The 14,481-nt window shown below is 31.8% G+C and overlaps 1 protein-coding gene and 1 long non-coding RNA gene across 2 annotated transcripts in view; one reads left to right on the forward strand and one right to left on the reverse strand.

Annotated features, from left to right (window-relative positions):
* Positions 1-1,009: 1,009 nt before the first annotated feature.
* On the forward strand, positions 1,010-3,675 carry LOC143238846 (uncharacterized). The gene is made up of 3 exons (XR_013020803.1): positions 1,010-1,385; positions 2,934-3,076; positions 3,523-3,675. It is a non-coding gene; the product is annotated as an uncharacterized LOC143238846 (long non-coding RNA).
* A 676-nt stretch (positions 3,676-4,351) lies between these two features.
* Positions 4,352-14,481, reverse strand: part of LOC143236583 (uncharacterized) — a 13,506-nt gene continuing 3,376 nt past the window's right edge. The window contains exon 3 of the mRNA XM_076474879.1: positions 4,352-4,378. Coding sequence (XP_076330994.1) covers positions 4,352-4,378 — 27 coding nt within the window. The remainder of the gene's footprint in view (positions 4,379-14,481) is intronic.

Raw genomic sequence — 14,481 nt, forward strand, 5'->3', positions numbered from 1 at the left:
AACACGTTATTTACATATAGCTACATGTAAAAGACGTGAGAACATGAACTAGTCTTCTGTCTTCACTCTCTAGTTGTTCATAATGTTATTGATTTTTAGTCCGGTAACACTAGCATTATTTCAAAATTATGTCACTTATTGTTCCTGATTGTTTCTACTTTGTGTAGTTCTGGACTGTACTGAAACAACGTGTTACAATAAAAAAACGGATGGACCTGTTTTATCACCTTGGAAATTATATGTGTCACAAGTTTGCAACTTTTATGGAATGACACCGTCTACGCCTTCTGATGAAGAAACAGCGAAGTTCCTTATGGATTTGGCCAGCAGAACAATAACCGATGATAGTCCAGTGTGGCTTAAACTGTCTCAAGAAGAGACAGTAAACAATTCAGCTTTTATTAATCTTTGGGGAACTTCTCAACCACAAACAGTAGAAAATGGTAAAGTAGCAATGAAAAGAAGTTCTAGTTTCAAGTGGGAAATAACTGATTCACATATCTCAGGTTGAAGTCTCTGTGAAATTCCTAAAGGTATGTTGAAGCACGTATCTTTGTATAATATAACGAGAAACGTATCATTGATGGAACCGTCTAGTTATAAATTAATTTAAATAATCTGGTTCTTTACATCATTAACATTTGTGTTATATTATAGTAATTTATGATTTCAGATCTCTACAGAAGATTCATATAATTTTCTGTTTAGATTGGTTAGTTATTTAGAAACTTAATATAGCTATTGTCGTGAGATTTCCTAGATATATTACAATGTTGGATTTACGTCAGTGAAATATAATACACCTCTGCGTCTAGAGCAACAAAACTTTATATTTATCCTTCTATTATAATTAATATTTATAATATAGTTATCAACTTGGTTGATTCTGTGACAATATCTATTGAACTCATTGTATGTTTGCACATCACAACAATAACAGTATTGTTGTCAAAGTTGACTTTATTGAAAACATCATTGTTTGAACAATAAACAAATGTGTATTTTTTTACAGCCGATGTTTCCTACTGTGTTAAAGACACCTGTTATAATGTGTATCCAACAGCCTTAACGAATATCGAAGCTGTTTACATGTTCTGTGAACTTATAGGGGGAAGAGCTGCTATCCCCCAAACTCCTGAACTGGCTAAACAGGTGGCTACGTATTTGGAAAAGATGTATTTAATTGCTGCCACTTGAGTTTTTTTGAATGGCACTCTTCTGACGGACGAAAACCAAAACGTAATCGGTAATAGTGACGACTGGCCTTTCATAACACCACCGCTAAACAAGGACTTGAAGTGTGTTTTGCTCCTGAGGGGATATTTTTTTTCAACGTACTTGTGACACAAATAGATTTTTTCCCATGTGTGAGACTAAAACTTCAGGTGAAATTAGTTTTCTGTCTTAATGATACGTGTTGTTTTGAATAACATTTAAGTTCATAATTATGTATCACTGAAGACTGTTAGTTTGTCTTCTTGCTATTTTTGGGACTTATTTTAAATTATTTTCAAATACAACAATTTTGATAATCTTACGTTTTAATAAGTGTTTCTATATGAAAATAAAGTGTAACCACAGATATTTAATAAATACTTCACATGACCAACAAGATAAAGTATATATAACAATGTTAAAAATATAAGGAATTATAAATAAATATATAAACACAGAAAGTAGGAAAATATTAGAAACAAAAAATAATTTTTGTTAAGGGGAACAATAAGTTCACAGTTAATGACTGTAATACTTAAACTAGAAATTAATCAAGAATATATTTTTCTTAACTTATCCATTCGTGTTACCAAATCAGATATTTGAAGTTTTTGTTTATAATTAAGCCTGAAAGTACGAAATAGGCTTTCGGTGTTCTACCAACCACTGGTATCAAAACCCATTTTCTAATTTTTTAAGTTCTCAGACATGTCGCTTTGCCAGTGGAGAAGGACGTGTCCGGGAACGAAATTTTTGTTCTAAGTTTTGTTTCTCCTAGGTTATCCGCAGTTTATGTGATTTGTAATACGCATGTTTGGCTTATGGTTATACCTATAAATATTTCAAAGAGAACAAAATCGTCAGTTAATATTCCAAAACACGTAACAAATTTAATAATACTCCTTTAAAAATTAATATTTACTCCTATGTTTCCAGAGTGGAAGAGTTTTATCTTATTTAATTTTTTTCTAATAATTAACAAAATAAACAATTTTTTTTTTGAAATGATGGTTTTAAAATAACTAGGGCTAGGCCTAACTAACTTTGGGAGTGAAGAGCCTGCAGTAGTGGCTAAAATGGGATTTGAAAGAGGTGTAACTACATTTTGTTATCCACTTTGTCATTCAAACCAGAAGGCCAGGAATAGTAATGGTGCGAATCTTCAAGCGTCTGAACTTTGTTTCGGACTTTTCAGTCCCAGTTTAACCCCTGGTCAGAGATTCGATACGTGAGGACAATTACTAGAGTACACACTGTCAACACTGCAGGTGCGTTGTAAAAGTAAAAGTCAATCACCCTTTTTTTGTTTTTTTGATATTTTTGTTCAAAACAGGCTGTTGAGGCACTTGTGGCACAAAATATTGGTAGAACAATTACCGTCTGTTAGGCACTAGCTACAAATAGTAATGGCTATAACTGACCATTTTATTCCGGTGACACACTAATAATCTTAAAGTCTTGCAACACGAAATCCTGGGGATCGATGCACGTGACTTACACATCGCCCAAAGCCACTCTGCACGTTTGTGCAAAAGTGACCAAACCAAATTGACTGCTTATTCCTCATGTAAATAAACGACCGTTCAGATTTTATTTTACAGTTACAGAAGTTAAGCTAGATGTGTTTTTAATTATTCTAACTTTAAAGTATAAATATTTTAAAGTTGTAACAATGGGGATCAAATGATTAATTAATGATTTCATGAATTATGTTGAAGATGAAGAAAATGACAAAAACTTCAAAGGTTGTGGAAAACGTAAAGGTCGTTGTTGTGGAAAAGGCGAGAAGGGTTGGGGACGTCGATGTAAAAGTTGGAAATAAATTGTTGTTGTGTCAAGTACTGAGAGAATTACTCCTCTGGTAAGGACTTGTATTATATTATAGATAAATATTCAAACTAAGATTCGATTCTTTCAAGTTTTGAAAAACAACTTTAGTAATCGAATGTTGGTTCATATTATTATGATACATTTTAATAAGTTCCATATCTGATGTGTCACACAACAAAGTTTTGTAGTTAACAATAAGCAGTTAGATTGTTTATTATTTGGCTGTTTACTTAACAACAAATGGTCTTGAAACAATATTTCGTTAATATTAAATATATTTTCTTTAAGTATTAGAAACTGTTTTATTGTCTACTAATTTAACAATCGTATTTCCTAATCAATGTAATTTTTTTACGTATTGAATATAGACAAGTTAAGATGTCACACAAACCTAATGATGAACTATTACAAAATGTAGCAAAACCTGTTTTAGTTCCTGCTCAGTGAAACTATATTTAATCTACTTATTTTTTTCAGTGTATTATGTATGCAGTTAACGGCATCCACTAAACTACAGATTTTATACTCACGTATTGTTATGATAAGCTAACATCACATCAACTGATTTATAGAAGTCACTGAAATCCCAGTTATTCTTCTTTGGAGACGGGAAATTGTCTGTCAACTTTTAATGTTTAATAAAAGCGTTTTAAAAATTATTATTTTGTGTTGTCATGTTTTAATTTATTACAAATATCTGCTCATGTGTTTCTAAAGAAACATTTTCGTGCCTTCATTGTAATTATATTGGAACAACCTCTGTAGAGCGGTAAAAATATTCATGGTAATAGCACACATTAACTGAACAATCCCTTCGATGTAATTTCACTTAAGGTTTGAATTCTCTCTAGGCCTAAATTAGAAAACATTGCTTCATTATTTAAGCGGCATCAATATGAATTTATTTGTAAATTCCAAAACGTGTACAAATTATTTACAGAAATTTAGTGGAGTCGTCTCTTACACAGTTTGTAAAATAATTTTTATGTTAGGAAAGATTATAAAATGTTTTTTGTGTTTTAATTAGATGCTGAAGAATAACATTATTGTTTATTTTGTTTTATATTTTGAATATCGCACAAAGTTACACAAGGGCTACCTGCGTTAGCTCTCCCTGTTTAGCACTGTCAGACTAGAAGGAAGGCAGCTAGTCATCACCACAAACTGCCAAATCTTGGCTACTCTTACCAATACATAGTGGGATTTATCGTTACTTTGTAACGTTCTCACAAATGAAAGGGCGAGCATATTAAAAACATAGTTAGATGGTTAGTGCATAACATAATGTTTAGGGAAAACAAGGGACCTATTGGTCCACCTTGGTTGTTCCGTCCTGTACAAAAAATAAAAAAATAACTTTTAAAAGATATAAAAATTAAAGCAAAATACTATCACTTATATATCTATCTAATTTTTTTTTAACTCACTCAAACTTACTGCTTCCACAACTTAGCTCAAGACGGCGCTTCTTGCCTAAATCTCAGTTTGTCTCACCTGGTTCCATAATTCTCGTTGTTAGATATGAAAAATGTAGATGCATCAACAATATCAGTTTTTTTAAAGATTTTAGGACTTAAATCACCTTTAATTGTTCTGTTTTCAAGAGAAAACAATTTTGAGGATCTTATACCCCACTCATATGAAAACTTATCTATCCCAGATACCATTTTAGTAACCCTCTTCTGAACCAACAGTTATATGTTTTCCCTAAGGTAAGGAAAACAAGACTGAACACAATACTCCAAACGTGGCCAAACCAGTGGCTTGTACAATGAAATTATAACTTCATTCAACTTGTATTAAATATTTTTGAAGATACAACCTAAAATATTATTTGTCTTAACACTAGCAACTCATATAGAGATAAGTTTCTTTAAAAGCCTTTTATGTGACACTTTGTCAAATGCTTTGCAAAAATCCAAATAGACCAAATCTACATCCATAAAAAAATATTTTTAATACGGGCGTTGACAAAGGTTTAAATCCAAATATAAACATTGTAAAGATATTTCTAGTTGTTACTTTCAGATCGAGAAGATCTAGGAATCAGCAAATATATTTCAAATGTTTCGGTTAATCTACTAAATTTTAGTTTATAGAAATGACGTATAATTGTAGTTAGTAAGTTTCACTCTCTTGACAACACGTGTAAACTGCTGCATGAGTAAATATCACATTCTCATTGGCTCTTCTTGATACTGGAGATCTGGACACTTTTCTGTCATTTGGTACATGGTTGTTTTGCTTACGCTTGAGATCAGTGGCAGTTTGTTTTTGAATTTCGCACAAAGCTACTCGTGGGCTATCTGTGCTAGCCGTCCCTAATTTGGCAGTGTAAGAGGGAAGGCAGCTAGTCATCACCACCCACCGCCAACTCTTGGGCTACTCTTTTACCAACGAATGGTGGGATTGACCGTCACATTATAACGCCCCCACGGCTGAAAGGGCGAGCATGTTTGGCGCGACCGGGATGCGAACCCGCGACCCTCAGATTACGAGTCACACGCCTTAACACGCTTGGCCATGCCGGGCCCATCAGTGGCAGTCTTGCTTTTATCCTGAAGGCTTCATTAACAAAGATACTTAACATCAGTATTATTGAATTTTGGTGTTCTACTCCTTCCTTTCGTATTTTGAAATTTACCTCTCGCGATATAGGGTGTGACTGACGACGTTTGGAGGGGGGCATTTCAAGTCTGCAACAATTTTTCGGGGTGTCCAACTCGAATCGTGTAATGCTATGTTGCGAACTCTCAGCTCCGGTGACAATTCTCTACGTTTGTTGGTCCGTGATTATTTCAAATAACAACAAAATTTAATACATATTGTGTAAAATACTCTTTTTATCAAGGTATCTTTGTGTAGTGACATTTAAATTGATTTATTCTAGAATATACAGGTACCTTGGGCTAGCTTCTTTCTGTATGATTAAGACACTATATGGAGGTACCATGACACTTACTTCAGACACATAATTTGATCAGCATATTCATTCAAGCATATCTCTTATGACATGCATTTGGTACAATGATATGAGAATTCTAAAGAATAATAAGTATTCTTACCCTGACTCATTCAGTTGTCAGCAGGGATCAGTGAAACATTACCACAGTATTGAAGTTTACATTCAGTGGTGTGATGTAGAATGATTCCCATAAATTGGAAAGAATGACAAAATGTTCTCTTGTCCTAAGACTTTAATACAGTACTGTAGTATGATTTGTATCCTAAGAAAATTTGTTTCTATTTCCTAAAATATTTCGCTGTGTTAAACAAGATAATTTAATTCGTAAAATAATATGACTTATCCTTCCTACTTCCTGTTAAGTAAACAAGGAAGGTCTTCTTAGATATAAGTCAGACTACTTTATATTTTTCAACACAGAAATATAGTAAATATAGCGAGAGCCTCACCCAATCACATATCTACAATCCTCTATGGTACCCAATCACGTAGATACGATACTCTATCATACCCAATCACAAAGCTACATTGGACTTACAACAGAGTTTGATTCAATATTGTGGACAGAGTTAAAACAAAACAATGTGAGACGACATCTAAAACATAATGTTACGCCACAGAATACTTTGTATTCAACAGTTGTTCATAAAACAATTACATTACATTAATTATGTAACGGGTTATCATTCTCGTTACTTTCTTGAGAACATTCTCAAACGAAAACATGTGAAACCTCTTGAAGAGTTGCATCTGTTAACGATAAAGATGAACTGTTCGTGTTAGTCTTTAAACAAACAGTAATTTCTATTTAAAGTTAACTTTACTTTAACAACGTTAAGCAGCCATGATATACAGTGAAATATCATGACAATGTGTTTGTTTGTTGGTAACTACAAAACCAAATATTAAAAGCTGACAAACATCATGCCGCCTGCAAAGAAGAATAATATAATTCAGTGGCATCTTTAAACCACGTCTTTCTTTTATAAAACTATACAATCGGCTGTCCGTGCTCTACCCACCACGGGTATCGATATCCGGATTTTAGTATTGTAAGTCGGCACACAACATATATCACTTAAACAAGGAGAACCACAGTGTTTTATTTAAACCAAAAAATGACACATAGACTGAAAATAGATGCTGCTAAGAGACAAAAGAATCGATATAAACGGATATAAAGCTTCCAAAAATGTTAGAAACAAATTAAAACTTTGAGTTGTACAATGGAGTACATAATTTTTAAACTAGAACTACTCGTATCAAGTGTATTGATATAAAGTGTTGTTTTCTGAATAGTGTTTTACTTATATGTACCACCAATAATCTCTGTCTATGCCTTTTTTCAATTAATCATAAAACATATTGTAGTTCTCTCTGTTTTATAGTTTATTTAAGTAATAAATATATGTATAATGTAGTTAGCATTATATCTATAATGTAATATTGAAACAATAGTGAAACAACAATAATATTTTATGTATTGTTAGACGAACATTACAGTAGACTCGACAAATGAAGAATTACAATTACAAGCAATTTGCTGTATATAGAATCCCTGGATAAATTGTACTTATATGTGCAGCTTATATTTATCTTATAATCAAAATACAAAATAAATAAATTTTTGAAGTAGTTTATATGTAAAGAAATACTATTCGCCTTATCAGAACAACTAATTGCGAATTACTCATTTCTCGTTATGAAAAGTTTGTTGTAGTCGTTAATAATTTATGTTTTCACATATATTATCTACTAAAAGTTCCAAACGTTTATGACAATGACTTTAGCTGATGATCGTTCAGTGCAAATAACTCGAGGAAACTTTCCCAAAAACATCAACAACCCTGCCCTCTAGAGGATTATATCACATGTACGGTTCACATTGCTACTGCTTTGAGCAACAGAAACAAAAACTAAATTTTGATTCTAGGTTCAATAACAAGTTACAATTCATGCGACTTTTTATTTTTTATCAATATTTTATGAAGCCATCTTTCTTTTTCCTTTCTAAAACATAATTTCTAAGTTTAAAATAATAATAAAAATATTCATTTATTGAATCTAAAGTCGTACATTAGAAAATACGTAATTTACAACGGTGTTCTAAAAACATTATGAAAACACGAAAAAGTTCCTCAAGAAAAGCATGAGTAGATAGATATTCGTAATAAATTAAAACACGACCTTAAAAATATTTTTTGAAATGCTTTTATTAAACATTAAAGTTGACAAACAAACTCTTGTCTCCAAGAGGAAGAGGCCCAGCATAGCTGGTTAAGACACTCGACTCGTTATCTGAGGGTTGCGGGTTCGAAACCCTGTCATACCAACCGTGCTCGCCCTTTCAGCCGTGGGGGTTTATAATGTGACGGTCAATACCACTATTCGTTGATAAAAGAGTAGCCCAAGAGCTTGCTAGCCGCCCCAATTCAGCAGTGTAAGACAAAGAGAAGGTAACTAACCATCACCACCCATTTTATAATATTTCATGGTTGGGTTTGTGTTACATCTTAAGTTATCTAATTTCAATACGTAAACATATTACATTGATTAGGAAATACGATTGTTAAATTAGTAGACAATAAAACAGTTTCTAATACTTTAAGAAAATATATTTAATATTAACGAAATTTGTTTCAAGACCATTTGTTGTTAAGTAAACAGCCAAATAATAAACAATCTAACTGCTTATTGTTAACTATAAAACTTTGTTGTGTGGCATATCAGATACAGAACTTATTAAAGTTCTATACATAACATGTTTAACGACTTAAAACAATAATTCCTATAACAACTGTTATTATGATTGTGATTGTTTTCTTATAGCAAATCCACATCGGGCTATCTGGTGAGCCCACCGAGGAAATCGAAACCTAATTTTAGCGTTCTAAATCCGTAGACATACCGCTGTACTACCAAGGGGCAACAACTGTTATTCAGTGGACTTTATCAGCTGATTTCAAGTTAAAAGTGTTAAATCATAGAAACAATAATAATCAATATCATTTTGACACATTGAAATCATATGAATAGCAGTGATGTTCATGTTTCATTCCTTATTATATGAGATATATAATTTACTGTGTAAATAACAATATAAGAATGTCGTTTATTTTCAATCCATATAAAAAAGCATGTTTTATTGTATACATATCATTTCCTATTAAAACAATTACACTTGCATCCCAAACGTTCCCTTACTTCTTCAATAGTATTCTGTGCCGGTATTGGAGCTGAGATTAAACATAGCAGCAACTATATAATTGTAGGCACCAGATACATTTGGAATTTACATACGTATTGGGAACGAAACTGAAATGACACAAATACAAATGATGACACATAAAATACCCGAATATTTATTTTATTTATATAATAATTGTTCTAACACCAGTGATAACGTAACTGAATACAGAGATAATCGGAATACGTGAGTAGTTTTAAATCGGAAGATTCTTATAACTGTTTCGTTTGTTTTTTTTTATTTCACGCAAAGCTACACGAAGGCTATTTGCGCGAGCCTTCCCAAATTTAAAGAAGACAGCTAATCATCACTATCCACCGCCAACTCTCAGAATACTCTTTTACTAACTAATATTGGAATTGAACTCAACATAAAAACACGTCTACGTCTAAAAGGTGAGCATGTTTGGTGCAACGTGGATTCAAACCAGCGTCATGTAGATTGCGAGTCGAGCTCGCTCTTAGAGCTAAGTAAGGTTTTCTTATTTTGCCTCTTGAATTCACCTCACTAGAATAATAAATATTATACCTCACACTTTTTATTTCTCTTAGTTTTAAATATTTTAACAATATGACATAAGAAAGTTTTCCTATGGTAACTGGAAATATTTTAACAATATGCTACAATATTGCTTTACTCTGCTAGTTCTAGATATTTCAATAATGCTTTCTCTAGAACTTGTAAATATTTTAACAATATAGCACTAGAATGTTTTCCTCTGTTAACTGGAAATATTTTAGCAATATGCTTCAATATTGCTTTACTCTGCTAGTTCTAAATATTGCAATAATGCTTTCTCTAGTACTTGTAAATATTTTAACAATATGGCACTAGAATATTTTCCTCTGGTAACTGGAAATATTTTAACAATATGCTACAATATTGCTTTACTCTGCTAGTTCTAAATATTGCAGAAATGTTTTATCTTATACTTTTAAATATTTTAACAACATGTCTCTACGTTGTTTTTTTCTTTAGTAGTTCTAAAACAATAATAAACACAGTTTTGAACAAAATGTTTCATATTTTGTAATAAATCATATATTTATTATTCAAATAGATTACAAATACAGTTATTGCTGTCAAATTGAGAAACGCATGTTATATTAAACATCCACATATGTAATGTGTTTTATGAGACAAGTTATGTGTACATCATGGACCATTTATTAGATTGGCGAACAAATTTATATATACACCTGTAGAAAGATGTTTACATTTAACCTTTCACCTATCACAACAAAACATATACATATATAATGACAAAATATAACATCACCTTATTATAAATAGCATTTATAAACCTATAACAGTTCATATTAGATATTCTGTACTTGGCTAGATATCCTCGTATTCTAATGACTTCCACAATTCGACGTAATATGCTGTTAATAAGATTATTGATGTAATCTACTGTTATTTTACCCCAACTTGCCAATACAAGACGCAGAAACCCAGCTACAGCAGCTGGTTTAATGTCGTGGTAAACAGTTGTTCTGTTTAGTTCTGTCAAAACTAAACTTGTATACTTGTTATGTATACAAGTTCTATACATAACTTGTTTAACGACTTAAAACAATAATTCCTATAACAACTGTTATTGTGATTGTGATTGTTTTCTTATAGCAACGCCACATCGGGCTATCTGGTGAGCCCACCGAGGGAAATCGAAACCCTAATTTTAGCGTTCTAAATCCGTAAACATACTGCTGTACTAGCAAGGGGCAACAACTGTTATTCAGTGGACTTTATCAGCTGCTTTCAAGTTAAAAGTGTTAAATCATAGAAACAATAATAATCAGTATCATTTTGACAACATGAAATCATATGAATAGCAGTGATGTTCATGTTTCATTCCTTATTATATGAGATATATAATTTACTGTGTAAATAACAATATAAGAATGTCGTTCATTTTTAATCCATATAAAAAAGCATGTTTTATTGTATACATATCATTTCTCTATTGGAACTTCTCATTTGCTAAGTTACGAGAAGAACTGACGTTGTTAAGAGAATGTTAACATTAAACAAATATTACCAGTCGTGTGTTTAATAACATGATTTATTAACGCTGGTGTTTATTGCAAGAAAGTAATGCAAATTATAACCTGATATATATGTATATTATACTAGTTTTAAGGACAACTGTTTTTCATGAAATATTACATTACTTACAGTCACATCATTGTTATGTGGTTGTTTGTTGAAGTCCGAAGCTACACAATGTTTTATGTAAACTCTGCTCACGATGTGGAATAAAATTTTGCAGTTTAGTATTGCAAGTCCATAAATTGCGGATCATATTGACTATCATAGCTTTGTGATTGGGTATCGTAGAGAATCTTAGCCACGTGGTTGAGTGCTCTAAAAGATTTAAGCTACACGATTGAGTGAAATATCATATTTTATAAGCACTCTCACTTCTCTTATTAAGATCTTTTATTTGTAATGATATTAAATAAAAAAACAAATAAGTCAACTTATGATTTTTATCTAGAACTTTAAATATCGCATGCTTTACTCGTTTTTTATTCAAGTTTTGATTTGTTGTCCTTATTAATCATCCAGTGTGCTTGATTAATTTAAATATTCTGTAATGGTAGCATTTTGATGGTATTTGCTGTGTTGTATAACATGATACAATATGATTTTTATTCTAAGAGTGGTAGCCTCTCATACTTCATATACTTCACCTGTGTTATATAAGATAACGTCATTTCTTATCCTGAAAAACTTGTCAGTCATACTTTCTCTGTGTCATAAAAATTCAGGATTCACGTAGTCGTCTGTTGACTAGATTTTCGCATACTAGGAGAAAACATGAGACTAAACAGGACGCCAGAAAATGTGGAAACTAGTTTTTTGATATCAGACATAAGAGATTTACTTTGTACATTTATTTTAATACACACTCTTGTTTCATTATAATTTTATTTTTTGCCTGTGATATATATATCATTGGCTGTATTGCGCAAGTCACATCTGTAGAACATTCTTGAGAGTGAGCATCAACATTGTTAAAACTTCCAGAAATTCGCGTCATTCGTATAAAAGTGGATAGCCGAGAGACAGAAAAAATTGTGGTTAACGCCTATTAATTGGGAAACTACAGAATTTGACAAGAAACGTTTACGGATTTTGAGCATTACAAACCGTTTCACTTCACTGAATTAACTCAGGAGGTTAGTATTTATACAAAGACATTAAATATTGTCGCCGGTAAAAACTTACGGGTACTTCAAGATTAGCCAGCCGTCAAAATACGTGCACAGATGTATCAACAAACAATTAATTTGATGTCCCTGAACTTCGATAGAAAATTTGGTTCCAGATCAGATATAAGACTCGGTATTGTTTGTATGTTTGTAAAACTCTTGTGTATAACCCATCATTTGTAATAACTATTGCTAATAATCGTTATTATGAATTGTATTGTTTTAATTTTATATTAAAATTTATTGTGTTAAAATTGTGTGTATCAATCTTCTTGGCAAATATTATAAATTATATTATAAATATTATACATTTATTTAACTTCTAAATTCAACTTTACAGTTATATGAAATTGTACGACGAATACAATAAATTGGAGAGTTATCTGAAATAAATTATTGTACGTAACACAGACTTCTGACAGCTTTTTTTACTATGGTTTGTCACTAAGTTAAAACATCATTCTTTTATAAAAATATTAGGTTGAGGAATAATTCGTGAGCGTTTTTAAATAATTTCATTTCAAGCATTACATGCAAGACTATACAATACTTCAATGCATGAACACATTACACCAAAACATTTATTATGATACTTTATTTCATGTGATACCTAGGTATATAGTATGCATTGTTTTAAACGAAATTGCTAGAAATTAAATGCGAAAAGCAGATGGTGTCGAAAATGCTCGATTTTGTCCACTTGACATTCCATTTAATGAGCTGAAAATGAAAGCAAAATTAAAGACATATGAAAATCAAACACACCATCTATTAGAGCAAACAATTATCTACCAAATGACATGAAATATTTTGCGAAAGCGTTTCATATATGAATATATTTTTTTAACTTGAAAAAACGCTCACGAATTATTCCTCAACCCAATAGTTTAAGGTGTTATTTGTTTTTTATTGTAAAACATTTCTAACAAAGTTTTCTTTTATCTCTATATTTATCTGTACGATATGTGTACGCTGCATCTCTTTTATCTCTATATTTATCTGTACGATATGTGTACGCTGCCTCTCCTTTAACGACAAACGTATTTCATCTAGAAAACCATATTCGGATAATCTCCAGCTCTCAACAACTGCAGAAACGTATCTAGTGGACACTTGTAATATTTGTACTACATAATTATATAGATGCTGTACAGGTAAAGAATTATGCACCTGGCCAAAACCATATATTGGAATAAACAAATATGAGAGGAAAATTTAACGTTGCCATGACAACAATCATACGTTTCATGTCAGTACCGCGTTCAGTTTTACTAAGCCTCTGACTCAACGTGAACTCCAGGTGGTCCCTACCTTGAACTAAAACTTTATTACCTAACATTTTATCCACTGTAACATGTGATGTTATTTGGTGTGACACAACTGCAGAAATGGTCACACAACTTCAATCCCACAATACATTTTTTAGTGTACTTATTTACTCGTTCATATTCATATATACTTAAAGACATTCGTGTATGTTTTTCTCTTGTTGTTGATAAATATTTTGGTGTTGAAGATGACGTACGATATGTCGTCCTTAGAATACATAACTCACAAAATTATAATTTGCAAAGCTATCAAAACTTTTATTACTTTACCTTTTGATAACGGCCGTAATGATACATCACCCGGAACCAGGACTGAAAGGCCAACTTCAGGTGACTGACGGTGGTTCTTGTACTTACCTGTTAGTCTTCCTGGTAGATAATGATAATTACTATAATGCTACAGAAAGTCGTTTACAACTTCTCTTACTCTGGTTTCTCTCTTAACATTGTAGACTAGATGTCAACATTGGTTTTATGCTATTTATGTTTCTAAATGCTGTTTTGTTTCACCTGCATTTCCAGTTATGAATTTTACTACATTTACTTTATTTTTACCTTTTTACCGGACGTTTGGCTCAGATAGCTCAGCTGCTTTGTGCCATAAAACACTAAATCAACCAATCAAAGCTGTCACTTCTTGTGATATTTATTTTGTGCTGCACAAAACACAACAAAAAT

The sequence above is a fragment of the Tachypleus tridentatus genome, chromosome 13 (genome assembly GCF_004210375.1).
Source record: "Tachypleus tridentatus isolate NWPU-2018 chromosome 13, ASM421037v1, whole genome shotgun sequence".
Classification (NCBI taxonomy): Eukaryota; Metazoa; Arthropoda; class Merostomata; order Xiphosura; family Limulidae; genus Tachypleus; species Tachypleus tridentatus.